Genomic DNA, 16,714 nt, shown 5'->3' with positions numbered 1-16,714 from the left:
CCTCTTATCGGGCTGCGGTCCCGCTCGTTCTCAGAGGCTGCTTGTTTTCGGCCTGCCTGCTGCTCTGCTAGTACCTATTAAGAAAAAGGAAAGTAAATGTCAACATTGATTTTTCCTAAAACAATTTCGTCTTTAAATAAAAACTTTTCAGTAGGGATGTGTATCTCTAATCTCAAGTGATTTGATGCACAACTCTGGTTCACAAATCAATACATGAAAGATTTAACTAACTTCATAGTTATATAATACAGTTCAATTTTGTTTTTGTTTTTACCAAAATATAGATGAGAATAATCTATAGAATATGAATTTAGCATTCAAAACTAAAATAAAATGCCTTTAAACAGAGAAACTTTTTTTTCTTAATATCTCTCGTTATTCGAAGCAAATAAATCAAAACATGCTTGGAATAACAGCATCAAAGATAAAGATCTGGAATTTCTGTCTTTTACACCAGTTTGGGGTACAGAAAAAAAATGCAAGCGCCAACTTAGATTATTTCCGTTTAGTTTATTTTCTGATCCTGAAGGAACTTTTATTTTCAAAAACTGCTGGATTCTGTTCACAATATCCATCTTAGTCATGTGACTTAAAGCGGCCAACTGTATGGCTACAACTGTATGGCTAAGTTCGTAGCCCAAAGCTACAAGCTAACAAAAACCAAACCATAAAACATATTTGGAAAGTTTCTTTGGGAAGAAAAGAGTCAGAGAGGAAACCGAAGAAGAGCCTTCGACTTCAATGAACAAAAAAGCTGCTGTTTACAGACAAAAACGCGAGTCTTCCTCAGCATACAAATTTATTAAGACAGTTGTTCTCATGTAGCAGAAGCCGCTCTGGCCAACATGCAGTAACAGCTTCTCGACTGTTTCACACATGCAGATAACAAAGTTGGAGACACAGTGGATTCACATTTATATTCAAAAATTATTGACGGTTTTGTCATTTTATTTTGCTGTATTTATCCATCACACCTTAAAAGTGGGACGTGGCTAAAGCTAGCATCCGGTTGTTTAAACCGGTCCGTGGCCTAAAAAAGGTTGGAGACCGCTGCTTTAGACTTTTGTTCTTTGTGGTCAAATAAAACTGTGTAAATAATTTAGTCAAGATATTGTTTAAGATGATATATAAAAAAGGGTTAACGTACGTTTAGTGCACACGACACACAGCCTTCACTGTGGTTGCTCTTCAGCCAATTGTAATTGACTTTTAATTTTTGATTGCATCGCATAAAAGCAAAGGACAGAGGAGAGAAGAACAAGAAGAGAAACTGACAGTTTGCCAAAAACTGATTTTTTTTTAACTCCCCCGATCGATTTTATACCTTTTTACCAACATGATCTTGTTCATATCTGTGGTTTTCAACCACTGTTGCTCTCAGAGCTCCATCAATTTTTCTATACATATCTGTATCTTTTACATTTCTACTTTTCAGTCATGATAATATGACTCCTAAGTAAAGCTACTGAACTCCAACTTTTGCTAAAAGTTTTTCTGATAACACATTGGTATCAGACGGTGATTAAGAAATTTCTAAAAGCAGATATAAGATGTTATGAACAAAAATTGATTGCAATTAATGGAAGATAAGTAATTGTAATAAAAAAGAGACAACAGAATAAAAGTAAAATGTGATGCAGACATTAACAAACCTTTTGCCCTTCTTGAAAAAACTTGGCTCTTGCTGCTTCAAACAGAGTGGTTGGATCGGGTGCAGCCTGTGGTTCTACCTCTTCCACTGATGCAGGGGTGTGATTTGCCAGTTCTTGGTACACCTGGTCAGCTACAGATCCATACACCTGGCTGGCGAGAGCGCCGTATATGACCCCATCTGCACCTTTGGAGCTCGTGATGCCTCGCAGAGCGGCATATGTGGGATCAAAGGACGTTGTGTTGTAAAATGAATTATGGACACTTTGTTGAACCTGCAAAGAAAAATAATGTCACAAGTTTATATAAGATTTGACCATGATATATGTTTGCATAAAATGTATGTGATTATAACTATGGTAGACAGAGCACCAATCTAAAGCACAAGCTTACTTGTATGGGTAGCCCGGCAGCTGCAGCAGCAGCTGCAGCTAGCACAGCTGCCTGACTCTGATGATGCTCTAATGAAGGAGGGGGTCTAGGAAGAAGACCTTCTCTGTCACCTGGAGGCAGAAAAAACAGAACAAATTGGTTGCATCCTTTTTAGATAGATGTATATTGCCAGTAAGAAAAACGATTTGTAGTTGCAACAATGTCTATGTTTGCTTTTACAAATGCCATTGTTTATAGAAAACTTTATGTATCAAATTCTCAATGTGTACTGTTCATTTTAATATCGAATAAGGCAAAACTTTAGTATTGTAAACAATATTTATAGCTAATAATTTATAACGGGCTTACAGACTGAATTTATACATATTTTGTGCAAACTAAAAGATCGTTTTTAGACCTCCCACCCAAAATACATATAATAAATATTCATTTTTAAATGGAAAAGTACCTGCAGAGTTGGCTGAATTTCCTGACATTTGGTTTACCAAAGGTTGGGCTTTGGACAGCTCCACAGCCAACTGACGACCCTTGAACATGGTCCCATTGAGTGCATCGATTGCTGCCTGGGCCTCCTCTTTCCTCTCCATATGCACAAATGCATAGCCGACATTTGAACATAATCTTGCTGCAATTTTAAGAAGAAAAAAAATGTAATGTTTTTGCAAAGATATGCATAACGTTGTATGCACTAACTGTATGAATTTCAAAAGTGTAAAAAAATAAGTTTTATACTTAACATTTTTTACCTTTGACTTTATCACAATCTAAAACTCTTCCAAAGGTTGAGAAGAGCCCATGCAAATCATCTGCTGAACATGTTGCACTGAGGTTTCCAACAAATATTTTTGTTGAGTTGGGTGGGCGGGCGCGTGACTCTTCTACCACCAAGGGTCTGCCTCGATACTCTTTACCATCAAGGTGTCGTATGGCCCTGTCAAAAAAGTTAAAATGTTTATCACACTTGTTTTTATTTGAACAAAAGTCAGACAATAAATAAAAATACAAGGATTACATTTGAAATACTTCACTACTACACAACTTAAAGACCCACTGCAATGAAATCCATGTTTTTAACATATTTGAAGCATTTTTCCCAAGAACATTTAAAATACATTAAGTTTAAAGATATGTTTTTGATTATTTCTTTTTTTAAATCGTAAATCAGGAGCAGACAAATAAAATGCCGCTTGTAGACACAATGCACGTGCTTCAATCAGCAGGTCGCAAGCTCTCTTCTCTGCTCCATTCCAATGCATCCACTTGTGTACAAATAGATCCATCAATATCTTTATTTTTCTTATCCAACTGTACAGCTTTAAAGTTCTGATGTCAATCACCTTTGATATTGAAATAACCATTAATGTTATTTTGGGTTGTGAGCTAGCCGGAGAGAATATAAACAGATGGATGATGGGAAATGGAGGCCGGCTTACTCTGTCCGAACAGTTCTGCCACAACTAAGAGGTGAATTTCTAATGAACTGCTGCCACTCTGCAGAAACTATGTCCAAGAAAATTACTAAAACGGCATAATCATAATTTAAAAAGCACTGGAAAACACTATTAAAATAGATTAAAATATGATTGGAGTGGGACTTTAAGACGTGAAAAACCAAAAGGAAAAAAAAAATCTTAAGCCTATTTTCCCCTTATATTTAGAAAATATGTCTTGCATTCTAAAGCTCTTAGAAGATGTTAGTCTTTATAACAATCGCATAAACCAACAAGTTTTCACATGTGTTTTCATTACAGTCAAAAACAGTGATTATAATGTATAGCTCCATACCTGTCTGCTGCCCCTTCTCCTTTCAGGGTTACGAAGGCATACTGTCTAAGCAACGAGCACGTGTTTATCTCTCCATATGGAGAAAAAAGCTTATTTATTTCGTCCTGAGTTGCGTCTATAGGAAGATTCCCCACAAACAACTTCACGTTCTCACAACTCATTTCTGTGTCGACCAGGCATCTGAAAATAATCAGAAAATGTATACAATTAGATTTGAATTACTTAATATCCAGTAAACTAGCAGGGTGTAAATAACTTAGTAAGAAATATTAACTGAATAGTTAATAACGGGATTTGCTATGACAGCGTAGCTACAGGCGTGTTGCTTTGCTAACTTTTGAAGCACAAATAATAAAGTTAATCGAAATTAAAAATAACGTTTAAAGTGTTTAAGTCATACAAAAAGTATAATATATCGAATATAAGATCGTTTTACTTTCACGACTAACATTTAACTAAAATTAATGGCCTAACTGGCCATCTTGTTTAAGCTAACACTAACGCCGTGCTAGCTAGGCTAGCTATTGCTAACTCAATGCCTTTTTCTAATTAAATGCAAGCTTTAAACAAAAAATTTGCGAACTAATTTCTAGCTCCAGTATATTACAAATTACATTAAGGGTTCCAGATATAATTTCCCCTTAGGGTAAATAGCTCAGAAATAGGTATTTGTTGCTATAAAACGCTTAGACGGCTTACCCAACGCGGTCGTAGCGCTGATGTCTTTCAAACCTCACATCCGGTTCCGGTTTATTCCACACGCAGTTAGGGGGCGATGTTTCACCGAATAATAAAAACTTTAATATAAAAATGGTAATAAATTACATTAATACATGCATAATCAGTGTATTATATAATGTATTTTTTACATGATTTTTTATAGTATAAATTTACAAAGACAAAAAACTGGAGAGAAAATAGCATAGTATGTCCCTATCTCAGGTGAGATCCGGTGTACGGAAAGGGGGAGGAGCCAAACACATTCATGTGTCTGTGAGCGCACGTCATGACAGGTCGGAGAGGAAAAGAAAGGGTGACTTTTTTTTTTTTTTTTTTTCATAGTTGAATTGTAAGAGGAACATGCCATGAGAATACGAATCCCGAGGGAACAAAAAAAAAAGAATGACTTGGAGTGAAGGTAAGAACACACTGATTCCCAAAAATGTTCAACTGATAGACGAGGAGAAGTTTTTGTAAAGCAGGAAGACTATTTTAGAAAGGAATTGTTAGCGTTTTCTTGAGGAATGTACAGTGCGGATTCAGCCAAATGATTGCCCTGTTTCTGCCAAATGTATTATATAAGATAATTGAGAAATATTAGTTGAATACTTCTATATTTTATGTTTATATCAGTCGTTGTGGTGTGACCTGTGTGTATATAATTTAAAGCTTTGCCTCCTGAAGGTTTCCATCTCATTTAAGCTCTGTCTGAGTTCCCTCTTAGCTTGACCAAGTCTGGGCTTGCTGTTCCAATCCAGGCAGATTTATTACACAGGTGTGTTTCCTTCAAGTGCAGCAGTCTCACCTATCCTTCTCAAAGTGGACCACAAATACTTAATAACCACTGGCAGTCTTTTGGGACAACCTGATGATTTGATACACAACTAATAACCGGATAATAATTTTCTTTGAAATATGTGTAGATGGCACAGCAAGAGGACCCGCTGTATGATTTCCCAGAGCCCATCCAGCCGCTGAAGAGCAATCTGCAGAAGCTTCAAAGAGGACGGGGCTCCCTGAGAAGCATCAGCGTCCTGGACCGCCTCCTGCTGACAGTTCCCGTGTGGCTTCAGCTGTCAATCAACCCTGCCACTGCACTGCACATTCTGCAGAGGGAACCTCCCGGGGTCGGAGATATATTTATACTCTTATGATACGCATGCACAGTTTCCTCTCTGTCATTTGATTTGTCTTACATCCAGTAATCAGTTGTGTTGTCCAGCAGTCGTTCCTGGTGAGAAAGTCCCGTACTTCCCAGAGAAGTGTGCTTTGTGTTCGTTTGGCGGATGAGAGCGTGCCATCATTTGTGCAGGAGTTTGGCATCAGAAAGGAACAATCCAGTAAGTACATAATGTAGTTTATCCACATTTTTTATCCTTTATGCAGCTATTGGTGCATCACAGTCATTATGAAATCTATTCATAAACATGGTTTTTGATTGCTGGCTTTTTTTTACACTTTCTTGTTGCATTTTTCTCATGATGGAGGACATTTATTCTTTATTAAAATCATAGTGAGACAGGAGCAAATGATAAAATAAAGACAAAGCCTGTAGCAGTGGTGTAGGTGCTACAATCAGTGGGTAACAAGCCCTCTGCTCCGCTCCATTCTGATGCATCCACTTACCAACAAATAGATCAATGTACGTCTTAGTTTCCTCCTCTGAGCTGGTATCTGGCTCAAAACTGTACGGCCGGCTAGCTCTGATATTGCTTGCATTTTTTGTTTTATCGCTAATGTTAGCTGGGTCTGTAAGGTAGCAGAAAACAGTGTAAACAAAGGGAAATGAGGGTGGGCTTACTCCAACAGTGCAGCTCCTGAACTCCTGCCGCTATGCAGAAACTATGTCATAGAACAGGGGTCTGCAATCCGAGGCTCCAGAGCCACGTGTGGCTTTTTTACCCCTCGATTGTGACTCTTATTAAAAAAAAATAAGGATAAAGTTTCTCATTTTAAAAAGGAACTAAAGTGAAAAAAGTAATCTCAAACTTTATTCTGTCCAATCACATACAGTTGATCAACATCTCTCTGCGATGTTCCAACAGTCCACAGAGCGGTTTGTAGTTTAGCAAAGTCGAGCTACAACATTTTGACAGATTTGTGATCATGTACCACAGAAAATCAATCTGAGATCAGTAAGCACAACCAAAATTTATGTTCAAGGACTGTTAGGTAGATTATCTATTTTTGAACTAATTGAAGTATTTTAGGTGCCCCTTAAGGTTCAAATAAAACAGTTACGTTCACTGAATTAGCTCTGGTTTAATTTTGGTTTGCTAGAGTTATGCATTTCTGGCAGAGGTGCACCACAAACTAAAAAATAAACTGTTTTTCATTCATTATATACCATCGGACAGTCGTGCAATAGATTTCACTGCATATTATACTATGTACATGTATGTGACAAATAAAATTTGAATTTGAAATTTGAATTTATATTTGTTGCATTGAGATATGAGACACAGGAAGTCTTTTATTTTGAAAGGAAGTCATGAGAACCTCTGTCAAAAGTTCTAAACTATTTGATTTCGGATGTTATTGTTGTTTTTATATTTAAAAAAAAACAATAGTTCATTTATAGGTATCATAAATAGGAACACAAACATAAATACGAATCGGTGTGCTTAAAAGTGAATATCTTCCAGTGCAACTTACAATCTTTGCAGTCCCACAAAGCCCACCCCAAGGTCAGGCACATCTCTGCAGATTTGTGGTTTTGACTCGTTATCGTTGTTTTGTCTCCTTGAGGTTTGTTTGTGTCCTTCTGCCGTCATTTTCCATCCTGTTTGAAACCCTTAGCTTCCACTTTTCTTCTCTTTTTTCAGCAGCATTTGGGTGATTTTTCCCTGCAATTTATTTTTGCACTGTTTTCTTGTTCTTTTTTGTGATAATTGTGTGATTATTCAGTCATTTCTGTTTTTAACCTCTAAGAGCTGTGTTTTTTTTGTACAAATTTTGATCACTTTTGAACCTCTTGGGAATAATTTTGTGTTTCTCTGCAAATTAAATTGAGAAGATTACAAAAAAAATAATATAATGTGAAAAGCCCTTCTAAAACATTTTTATCTTTACTAGGAGGTTTAAAAATCAGCAAATAATGTGTTTTTAGAATCAATTTTAGTTATTGTCAAGCAAAAAATTACATAATTTCATGTTTTACTAATATAGTTGTACATTACGTTATTATTTTTGTTTTTACTCAGCTCCAAAATCCTAAAGTAAACTTCTACAAATTCATAGTATCTTTTTTCTTTTCCACCAGCTCTGTCTTTGGAAACTTCCGCCATCAGCTTTCCAGATCTTCCAAGGCTGATTTCCTTTTACTGTGTCAGCAGGTAAAGCAACAAAAATAAAGTCAATTTTTTAATAGTTCCTACCTATTGGAATATTTTAGATTAACATATTCCTAAAAAAGATTTAAAATGCATATGTGTGTTTTATTTCAACCTTCTGTGTGTCAGAGATGTCTTGCCTTTTCCTCTGGAGCTCCCAGAAGCCATTGCAAAGGCAACATCGCACAAAGAACTGGAGTCCATCTCACATATGGGAATAGGTTGGTAAATTGCTTATTTCTTCACAGTAGATTTAGTTACTTAAAATGGTCTTTGTTGAATGGATTACCGATACATGTGAGTCATTCAGTGATTGTGCATGCAGAAACTGCACTTAGCAACCGGGGACCAGCCCTTTTATTAGTCAAATAAAAAAAAGATTATGTAGTATTTTTATGTCATGTGACTTGTTAGGATTGTTAGGACATTTGTATCCATTTTCACTCAAATTGTAATTTTATGGTATAATAGAGTAAATATTGGTACTTTTTCATATTTTTTTGCAGAATTCTGGAGCTCCCAGCTAAATGTCCGTGGACCACGAGATGCACTGAAGCTCAAGGTGGATCAGAAGCCAGACGAAACACCAGCTTCAGCTGTGGCGCCTCCACCGAGCACCCCAACTCCACCGGATTCAGCGCCCCATCTTGAGTCAGACAACCTCCTTCAAAAAGATCCAAATGCGACTCTGTTCCAAGAGTTTTGCCCAATCATGACCCGCAGCCCCAAAGAGCTGGACTGCGGTTCTGGCCTGGGAGCTCTTTGTTTCATCAACCCGCTTTTCCCCCAGTCTGGGAACAATCTGACCAAACGGCGCATGTTCAAACAAAGCCTTAAGGTCCGGGTTTCCACAGAGACGTGTACTCTGCTCTCACCGCCGCTTGCTCCACCGCCACCTCCGCCACTAATGCCAAAAACCAAAGGGAAGGGCAAGGCCAAAAAGCAGGCGAAAGAAATCACCAAGTTAAGGGAAGATTGCGTCCAAGTAACTCAACCTGGTCAAACAGGCGATGACCACCAGCCCCTGCCACACATACAAGACAGTCACTGTGAGGACAAAGCGAACCTCTCATCAGAAACTCCTCATCTAGGAGTGCAGGAGACAGGAGACGAAAAAAGGAAAGCTGGAATTGAGAAAATGAAAGAGGAACTGGCTCAACTGCCAGCAGCAATGGACAATCTTCAAACAGACTACATGAAACCATCGCCTCTAATCAGTTTTTCCCACATTCCCTCTCTGTACAAGTCACCATCCACCTGTCCCATGACACCCCCACTTTTCCCCAAAGCGTCATCGCTTTCTCCCATCTCTCCCAGTCCCGTCTCCCTCTCTCCTAATCTTTCTCCATCTTTATCTCCCAAGTTTCACGTCTTACCATCTCTTTCCCCCAAGGCCTCCTCAGCTTTCTCTTGTGTCCGTCCATTCCAACCTTTACAAACGGCCTCCGACAGTGCTTATGCTGTTCCTACAGTCACAGACCAGCAGAGGTCGGGAAAGCAGTTGGAAAAAGGGGATAGAAACACAGAAAAAGAAGATGTGCACACAAAAGGGGAAGAAAAAGACTATTTGGATTTAGAGAAAGAGAGTTGCACTTCCAGTGACCTAGAAGACAAAAGTGGACCTCCTTTAGAACCCAAACAGACCAACAGTACAAGCCTCCAACAAACAAGCACCTCAGAAAGTAAATAATTTGTTTTTAATGTTCTTTATAAAAAAACAAATTGCTTTAAATTGTTTTTTCTTAAATGAAGTGATTTTATGTAAATAAAATCAAAACCAACCTTTTTATTGAAATTGGTTCTAAAATCAGAAAAAAATGACATTTATCTCATTTCTGTAGACTGTTATAAAATGTTTAAATTAATAAAAAAAAAAAATCAAAGCAGTGTGTTGATCACTATAGAAAATGCATTTTATTCGAGTTGCTTCACCACATGTTTACATTGCAAGAAAAGTTATTCATCATTTGTGTATTTGTGATAAACTTAAAGAGAATTGCATATTGGTTTTCCTTAAAGTCAGAGTGCCACTGCAGTCAGTTCACACGGAATCGGTCATCTGCACAAACATTTGACATTTTAACTAGCGGACCATAAAAATCAATTAAAGTACATCACAAACATGACATTCTAGTCAATCTACTTGGGAGAAACATTTCTCATTGGTGTATTTACTGTCTCTAATTATAAAAGAGAGAGAAAAAAAGTTGCATTAATACTTGTTTTTCAAGAAAAAGTCAAGTGATCGTTTGAGATCTCTCCCAATCGTTCTGAATTATTTCAGCTGTTGAACTTCAGTCTCATCAGATTTATCTTCTCACAACACTTTTTTTTGTTTTTGTTCATTTCTGAGGCAGTTTTCTGTCACAAACATAAAAAGTAATTGCTTTCAGCAGTTGGTATTCTGAGACACATGGAAGAGATGATGCATCCCTCCATCAGCACCAGCAGGGGACGTCTTTCTCGCTCAGCTGCAACAGGTCAGCCTCCAGCTGGTCTGCGTCTTCCTGAAAGCGCTCAGTGAAGGAGCGAATCAGGCCTGCAGCGCTGCTGTCGTATTCCACCAGCTCCACGTTATCACCTGAAAAGACACAAAAACAACCCTTAAAATACAAGAAAGCTGAAATATTTTCACAGATCTATAGAATGAAACTTTCACAATAAAACAAACTTGCAGAGCTCTATAATTTAGAATAGAAAAACAGAAAGTTCCAAACATTCTTGTTTTCCACTCCTCTAATTTTAAGCTACATCTTTACGCAATTCAGATTTGTTTAGTACATTAAAGCATGCACAATAATAGTGAGTAGTGACATTTGTTATGACCTTTATCATCTATCAAAGGTGTCAGTGGACAGCAGCGTACCGTTAACTCTGGTGTTGGCCTGAACAAACATCTTGCGAGCTTCTTTCCTCAGCAGGACCGTCTCCCGCAGGCGCAGGAAGTTGTTAGCGCCGCTGTCACCGACGCTGGAGTAACCGTCGTAGAGCGCCCTGCCTCCTTCCACATCAGCCGTTGACTTAAAGACCTACAAAAGAGAGGATTGTGGGTAAGTGGCATGCAGGATTCAAAAGTGTTTTAAATCACGGATCATGCAACATTTAATATAATAGTCTTTTGATAAAGTGGTCCTTCGCTATATTGCAGCTAAACTTTTGAGATTTTGTCATTTTGTTGACTTTTTTTTTTTTTTTTTTTTTTTTTAACAGTGCACCGTTTTCTGTGTCCTGATTGGCTGTTGACCTTATAACTCAATCTCCTCAAGGGGACCTCTGGTCAAATGCAAGATGGGGCCAGAATTAATCTCTAACTGGAAGCGGAAATTTCGTAAATTCAGGAAAAATTATACTTTAAAAACTTAATATTAACAAGTGTTCAGATGTGTTTAACTACATTCGTTTACCTCTGGAGAAAAAGCCCACAAAAGGACGTTTTTTTCTTCTCTGAATCAGCTGATCGTTGATCTGAGCTGACGAAATGCCGTTTTTTTCCTCTGTGACGAAGAGTGTCAGAGAAAAAAAAAGGGGCAAAAAGGGTAGAAAAAAACAGGAAAAAAAGGTTGAAGTCGAGAACTTCCGGCCGATGATTTCGGGTGCAAATGTTTTTTTTTGCAGCCGGCTCCAGCAGGGGGAGGGACTTCTAGCTATTAATTTTCGGGCGTCATATTGTGTCTCTGTAGCCAGATTCTCTTGATCTCCTCTGCGCCACATCTTCTGTACTGAATGCGTTCAGTTTCCTAAATCTACATAAAACTTCGATTAAATCTTTTTTTTTGTCTATGATACTGTACCATTTTTTCTATGAGGGTTTGATTTTGAGTTTAAACGAGATAAAAGTGTGAAAATGTTCATGTGTCTGAGAAAAGTATATACATTTGGATTTATATACTGAGGAGTTTTACAGCCTTAACACATGTATAATCCTACTCTGCTAATATAATATTTCGTAGGTTATTTTTTGACCGTTGCCCCCGCACTAAACGAGGGATTGCTGTATATTAATAGCTTGGAGGGAAAAAAAGGCTACAATTTTGAAATCCATACAAGTAAAGACTAATTCCAATTTTAAATATTCAAGTGGTTAACAATTTAAAGAAAAATTTACAAAAATTCAGTTATTTTTTTATATTGGCAGTGATTAGGGGTGTGTATCACAATATATCCCAAGACTGTACCGAACAATTATAACTTTTTTTTTTCTTTTTTTAAAGTACGACTTAAAAAAACTATCATGAATATTTATTCATTGTAATAAAATTGTAACATTTATTTTATTTAATGATCACAGCGTTAAGCATTACTAATGTATCTCATATCCAAGTTGCATTACCAAACAAATTGACGATGCTTTTCTTTTGGTAAATTAAGAAATTTGTTCTTAAAGTAAGGAGTAAATATTGTCTGATTTCCATAATAAAATACTTTTTAAAACAAGAAAAAAAGGCGCAAACAAAAGTAAGACACTGAAGGACGCCCATATGTAATTAATTAAATATTGCCATGTTGGCATTTTAAATCGATACAAGTATTGTCCAATAAGTATCGCGATATATCGACACATTTATTCTTTTCCTACACCCCTTAGTAGTGATGGGCAGATGAAGCTTCATGAAGCCTTACATCAAAGCTTGATGTGAAGCTTCATTTGCTCTAGTAGTCCAAACGGTTTTCAAACTCTGATTGCGATTCTCCATCAAACACGCACATTCTGAATGGATTTAAATATGTTTCTATAGGTGTGAAAATTTAGGGGGAAAATCCAAATCACGTCATGAATCAGTCGTGGTATAGCCAGGCAGTGACGCTTCGGACGTCATCTCTTCTCAATAAGTCCATCACGCGCTTCAAAGCCTTGATATAGAACATCCCATCACTAACATTCAAGATGTAACAAGTAAGACTGTCAAGACTGACCTGCAGCTTACAGAGGAACCTCTGAATAGCATTCTTCCCCACAGTGTGGATTTTGCTCCGATCCAGTGTGATCCGTGCGTCGGGCTTGCCGTCAGGCCCCATCACCTCCTTGAGGCCCACCAGGCCCTCCCCGGCCTCCAGCAGAACACGCAGGATCACGAAGCGAGCCTGCATGTGAGCCTGAAGAGAACAGACATCGGTGAGGAACTGCACAGGTCTGTTGACGCTCATATAAACACAGACTGACTGAGCCTAATTATACTACACAGATACACATCACTCCATGAAACACGTACTTAACAGTCTGCATGTTCACTCTTTCTATAAACACTATTCAAACTTCATCTGGGCCTGTTGTAAGACAAACCTTAAAGCAGTATAACGAGGACTGGACCGTACCTGTCTCCAGCTCTTGTTCTCAGGTGTGTAGAACTCCAAGCCCAGCAGTCCTGCTCTGACCATGCTCAGCCAGTTGATATAAACCACATCTTCTGCATCCTGACCCTCAAGGCCGAAAATACTACAACAGACACAAAAACACTCAAATGGATACACTTTGTTTCACTGGAATAAAATTTGGAGTCTTTTTCCAAGAGCTTCAACTCCACAAGTGTATAAAAACGTCTGCAAAAACCTTTAAAAAATGCAATTTTATTTATTTTAAATTTAGCATTTAGTTTTTATAAATTAAGAAATAATCTATTTAATCATAATTTCATGCATCAAATCAAACTCTCTAAAGAAAATAGATCATAAGATATTTAAAGCTACAATTACAGTCATGACTTATACTCATCTAATATAGTTTTATTAAACACTAGAAGAGGGTTCCAACAAGTTAAATTTAAGATCGTTTAAAGGCCTCATAGATCAAAACGTGTCGGCGTATTTAGATTCAAACTGTAGCTTCTGGTCTCGTTTGTGTCTGTTCCGTGATGCTTTAGTTCGCTTCTTGTTCTCGGTGGACATTCAACGTGTTGGTCCATAAGGACTGGTTCTACCGCTGTTTATTTACATTATTTGATCATAAATAATTCTGGCTGAAAATTTAATTTTCAACAAGAAATATGAAACAGAAGTTTCACAGCACAGATTTTAATCACAATTCAAGACTTTTTAAAAGGTATTTCCAAATGCTTCCATTCAATGCTTTAAAGACCCAGTGGGAAGACTGTAGAAGTGTTTTATAGAGTTTTACCAAATATCAATTCTGCTGAAGTAAATTTTTGGTTCTGAAACATTTTTTTTATTAGAATTTTTACTAAAACCCACCTGAGCACTTGTGTGTTCAAGCACAGGTAGAGGCCGACGCACTCAGCGCGGCATTCCTCGTAGGAAGAAGCGATTGTGGAGAATTTGCTGTCCCAAGTCTCACTGCCCTGATACCAACTGGAGATCTGAAAGATACAATGTCATGCTGAGTTTAGTTTGTTTTGAAGATTAACATAAAAATATATATATATATATTTGTTGGTGCTTTTAGCATGTTTTGGTGGATTCTTTCTGACGATGGAGAACGAATATTTAGCTCAAAACTGCATTTCTGAGAATCTCTTTATTCAACTTGTTCAGATTTAATGCAGACAAAAAAGTGCAGTTTGAAAAAGAAAAAAAATTATTTGTCTGTAGGGAATACGCTGGGCGAACCACAAGCTCGATGCTTCGAGCTCTCAGCAACAGGGAGGGGAAGTGGGGGCGGAGTTGCTCTGTGGAAAAAGGTCCCGCCCACATCTCAATAAACAGATTTCTAATAAACTACTGCCACTCTGCAGAAACTATGTCCTAAAAAACAACACAGGTTTTTTGATTTGGGCTAAAAACTGCATAACCTAATAAAAGACCTAATTAAATTGTGGCTGTGGAACTTTAAAAATTGTTGGTATTGGAACATAAAATGAACTCACCAGTTCTCCTGTTTCTGGGTTGATTACTTTATCCTTCTCAAAGTTAAACTTGCCTTTGTGATCCTGAGGGAAGAGCACGCTTACAGTTTATAACGATAAAATATTTTACTTCCATTCCAGGAAGTTAATTTCGAGTAGACCTACAGGTATGCCGGACTAACCTGAACAAAGAGTTTGCCACTTCCGTGTCCCAGCAGTTCATGAAGTCCAACCTGCACCTCAAAGGATGGACCCTTCCATTTGATAAACAAATCCTGGAAGAAACAGGACAAAACAAAAGCACCACACATGAGAAGAATCCTTTAAAATCCAGTACAGGATAACGGTGTTAGCGGAACACTTTACCTTGTCCTCCTCTTCCAGGAAGGTGAGCTTCTCTTTCTGGGTAGCATACGCTACAGCCAAAACGTTGCCAAGTGACACATTCTTAAATCCTTCCGACTGTCTGATGTCGTCATCTATAAGCAAGAAACATTTTGTAGAGCAACGATTTAAAACTAAACTTGAAAGCTTTTAGAATCTAGGAGTAAGTACAGTTGGGGATGTTGATGCCGGCTGGTATTCCGCTTCCAGCGAAGGTGAGAACATCCAGGGAGGTAAAGTCGGGTTTCAGGAAGGTGTCCTTCTCAAACTCCTGAGGCCACGGCAACTCAGACAGCAGCACCTCAGCAGAACTCACCAGCTTGCCGAAACGCTCGCTCATCGCCTTGTTCACTACCGCCACGAAACCTGGATCAAAACATTAAACTATTAACCTTAAGACAGAACAGGAGAATGGGAGCTTCAAACAAAAAATTACAAGGAACTTTCTTAATCTTAAATCTATGCTAAATTACGCCTGGTGGTCTAAAAAAAAGACATTAGAATTTATTTCCTGTTGGCTTCACTTAAAAAAATGACTGAAACCTAATTTTAAAATTATAGTAATATTAATAAAATCTAAAACCTTTATGTTGCATTACTGCTAATAAAAATGTTTAACGCAGCTAAAGTGTTGATACAAATGTTAGTGACCCTGATCAAGGTAAATGTTTTACTACTAACATTTTGCTTTAAAACAAGACTGGTAGCAGATTCCTAAAGTTAAGACTATAAAGCATAAGAAGAATAAACTTAAATGACATCCTCAATCTCTTTAATATTAAAAATGAATTTTCAAATGTATGAATATTGATCAATTCTTCTACTTACAGAAAGCCAGTTAAGATTTAAATTTAAAACAGGCCGGCTGGTGTGACGTTAGCTTAATACCTGTTAAATCTTGTTAGTTTTTATTACCTGGAGCACCTGATTTCATTTCCAACAAGCCAAGGTTGTAAAAAATAATGTCCATTTAAGAAGCTTCAATATCTAGATTTGACTATTTTGATCAGATAATAATCTTTACTTTTCAGGTGTACAGATTAAACAGCATCACTATTTGTGATCAGGTTACCTTCAAACTCTCCCCTGGAGCCAAACGGATCTCTGTAGCTCTCTATGAATCCTATGTAACTGAGGACAAGGGAGAGCAAAATCAGAAATGGGTTCCAAGAACATGCAATTCTGGGAGCAAAGGTCTGAGTGAAGTTGGAAATGAATTGAGGCAGTAAAAATGAGATCTGTGAGGTCAAGTTAGCGTTTTAGTGCTGCGGTTTCACCTCTCGACAATTGGTCCCTTGTCTTTGATCCAGAAGCGTGAACCCTCTTTGTGGGATTCGACAGAACCGAAGGTGAAACTTTTCCTGTACTCTTCCAGCATCTTCCGCTGGTTCTCATTGGCTGCGAAGGCCTGATAAGTGTCAGGGGAAAAAAACAAAAAGTTAAAACTAAGTTTTTTTTTTCTCTGTTAACAATATTTCCTGCAATAACGATTTTAGTTCATTTATTTTTGGAATTCATATTCATTGAATTTTTTCTTTTTAGCAGGATATACTAAAAAAATGTGTTTAAATAAATTTACTTAATTAGGAAACAACCTTTTCCAATTCCTATTTTAATTTTCTTAAGGTAGTTAAAAAAAATGTAGGTCAAATG

The 16,714-nt window shown here is 37.5% G+C and overlaps 3 protein-coding genes across 6 annotated transcripts in view; 1 reads left to right on the top strand and 2 right to left on the bottom strand.

Annotated features, from left to right (window-relative positions):
- On the bottom strand, nucleotides 1–4,642 carry rbm14a (RNA binding motif protein 14a; the record flags this gene model as incomplete). The annotated part of the gene is given in 7 exon segments (XM_024266695.2): nucleotides 1–74; nucleotides 1,653–1,925; nucleotides 2,044–2,153; nucleotides 2,492–2,668; nucleotides 2,790–2,974; nucleotides 3,829–4,008; nucleotides 4,528–4,642. Coding segments are annotated over 6 exon segments (980 nt in total), but the record flags the coding sequence as incomplete, so codon positions are not given.
- A 77-nt stretch (nucleotides 4,643–4,719) lies between these two features.
- Nucleotides 4,720–9,689, top strand: LOC118599620 (ras and Rab interactor 1-like). 2 transcript variants are annotated; one of them, XM_036215181.1, is made up of 7 exons: nucleotides 4,720–4,966; nucleotides 5,273–5,323; nucleotides 5,472–5,675; nucleotides 5,774–5,888; nucleotides 7,811–7,883; nucleotides 8,010–8,101; nucleotides 8,387–9,689. In XM_036215181.1, the coding sequence occupies exons 3-7, from the start codon at nucleotides 5,472–5,474 to the stop codon at nucleotides 9,568–9,570; spliced, it is 1,668 nt and encodes a 555-aa protein (XP_036071074.1). In that variant the 5' UTR covers nucleotides 4,720–4,966; nucleotides 5,273–5,323; the 3' UTR covers nucleotides 9,571–9,689. The 2 variants fall into 2 exon arrangements, with proteins under 2 accessions (XP_036071074.1, XP_036071075.1); XM_036215182.1 differs by lacking the exon at nucleotides 5,273–5,323.
- Nucleotides 9,690–9,775: 86 nt separating this feature from the next.
- dpp3 (dipeptidyl-peptidase 3) overlaps nucleotides 9,776–16,714 on the bottom strand; it is a 9,738-nt gene continuing 2,799 nt past the window's right edge. For all 3 annotated transcript variants that reach the window (XM_024266692.2, XM_024266694.2, XM_024266691.2), the window contains exons 9-19: nucleotides 16,339–16,469; nucleotides 16,134–16,192; nucleotides 15,233–15,427; nucleotides 15,044–15,156; nucleotides 14,860–14,952; nucleotides 14,699–14,761; nucleotides 14,067–14,191; nucleotides 13,194–13,314; nucleotides 12,795–12,974; nucleotides 10,747–10,909; nucleotides 9,776–10,461 (exon numbers count right to left, since the gene is read on the bottom strand). In XM_024266692.2, the coding sequence (XP_024122460.1) occupies nucleotides 10,319–10,461; nucleotides 10,747–10,909; nucleotides 12,795–12,974; nucleotides 13,194–13,314; nucleotides 14,067–14,191; nucleotides 14,699–14,761; nucleotides 14,860–14,952; nucleotides 15,044–15,156; nucleotides 15,233–15,427; nucleotides 16,134–16,192; nucleotides 16,339–16,469 (1,386 nt within the window). In that variant the 3' untranslated portion in view covers nucleotides 9,776–10,318. The remainder of the gene's footprint in view (nucleotides 10,462–10,746; nucleotides 10,910–12,794; nucleotides 12,975–13,193; nucleotides 13,315–14,066; nucleotides 14,192–14,698; nucleotides 14,762–14,859; nucleotides 14,953–15,043; nucleotides 15,157–15,232; nucleotides 15,428–16,133; nucleotides 16,193–16,338; nucleotides 16,470–16,714) is intronic.

The sequence above is a fragment of the Oryzias melastigma genome, linkage group LG14 (assembly GCF_002922805.2).
Source record: "Oryzias melastigma strain HK-1 linkage group LG14, ASM292280v2, whole genome shotgun sequence".
In the NCBI taxonomy this organism is placed as follows: Eukaryota; Metazoa; Chordata; class Actinopteri; order Beloniformes; family Adrianichthyidae; genus Oryzias; species Oryzias melastigma.
The sequence above is the reverse complement of the archived record's forward strand: the minus strand, read 5'-3'. Positions and strand labels throughout refer to the sequence as shown.

What these genes read in the sequence shown, in the direction of transcription:
- LOC118599620 (XM_036215182.1), top strand. Translation starts at nt 5,472, where the DNA reads ATGGCACAGCAAGAGGACCCGCTGTATGATTTCCCAGAGCCCATCCAG. An exon ending in TGCAGAGGGAACCTCCCGGG is followed by an intron (nt 5,676 to 5,773) that starts GTCGGAGATATA and finishes GTTGTCCAGCAG; the next exon opens with TCGTTCCTGGTGAGAAAGTC. An exon ending in CATCAGAAAGGAACAATCCA is followed by an intron (nt 5,889 to 7,810) that starts GTAAGTACATAA and finishes CTTTTCCACCAG; the next exon opens with CTCTGTCTTTGGAAACTTCC.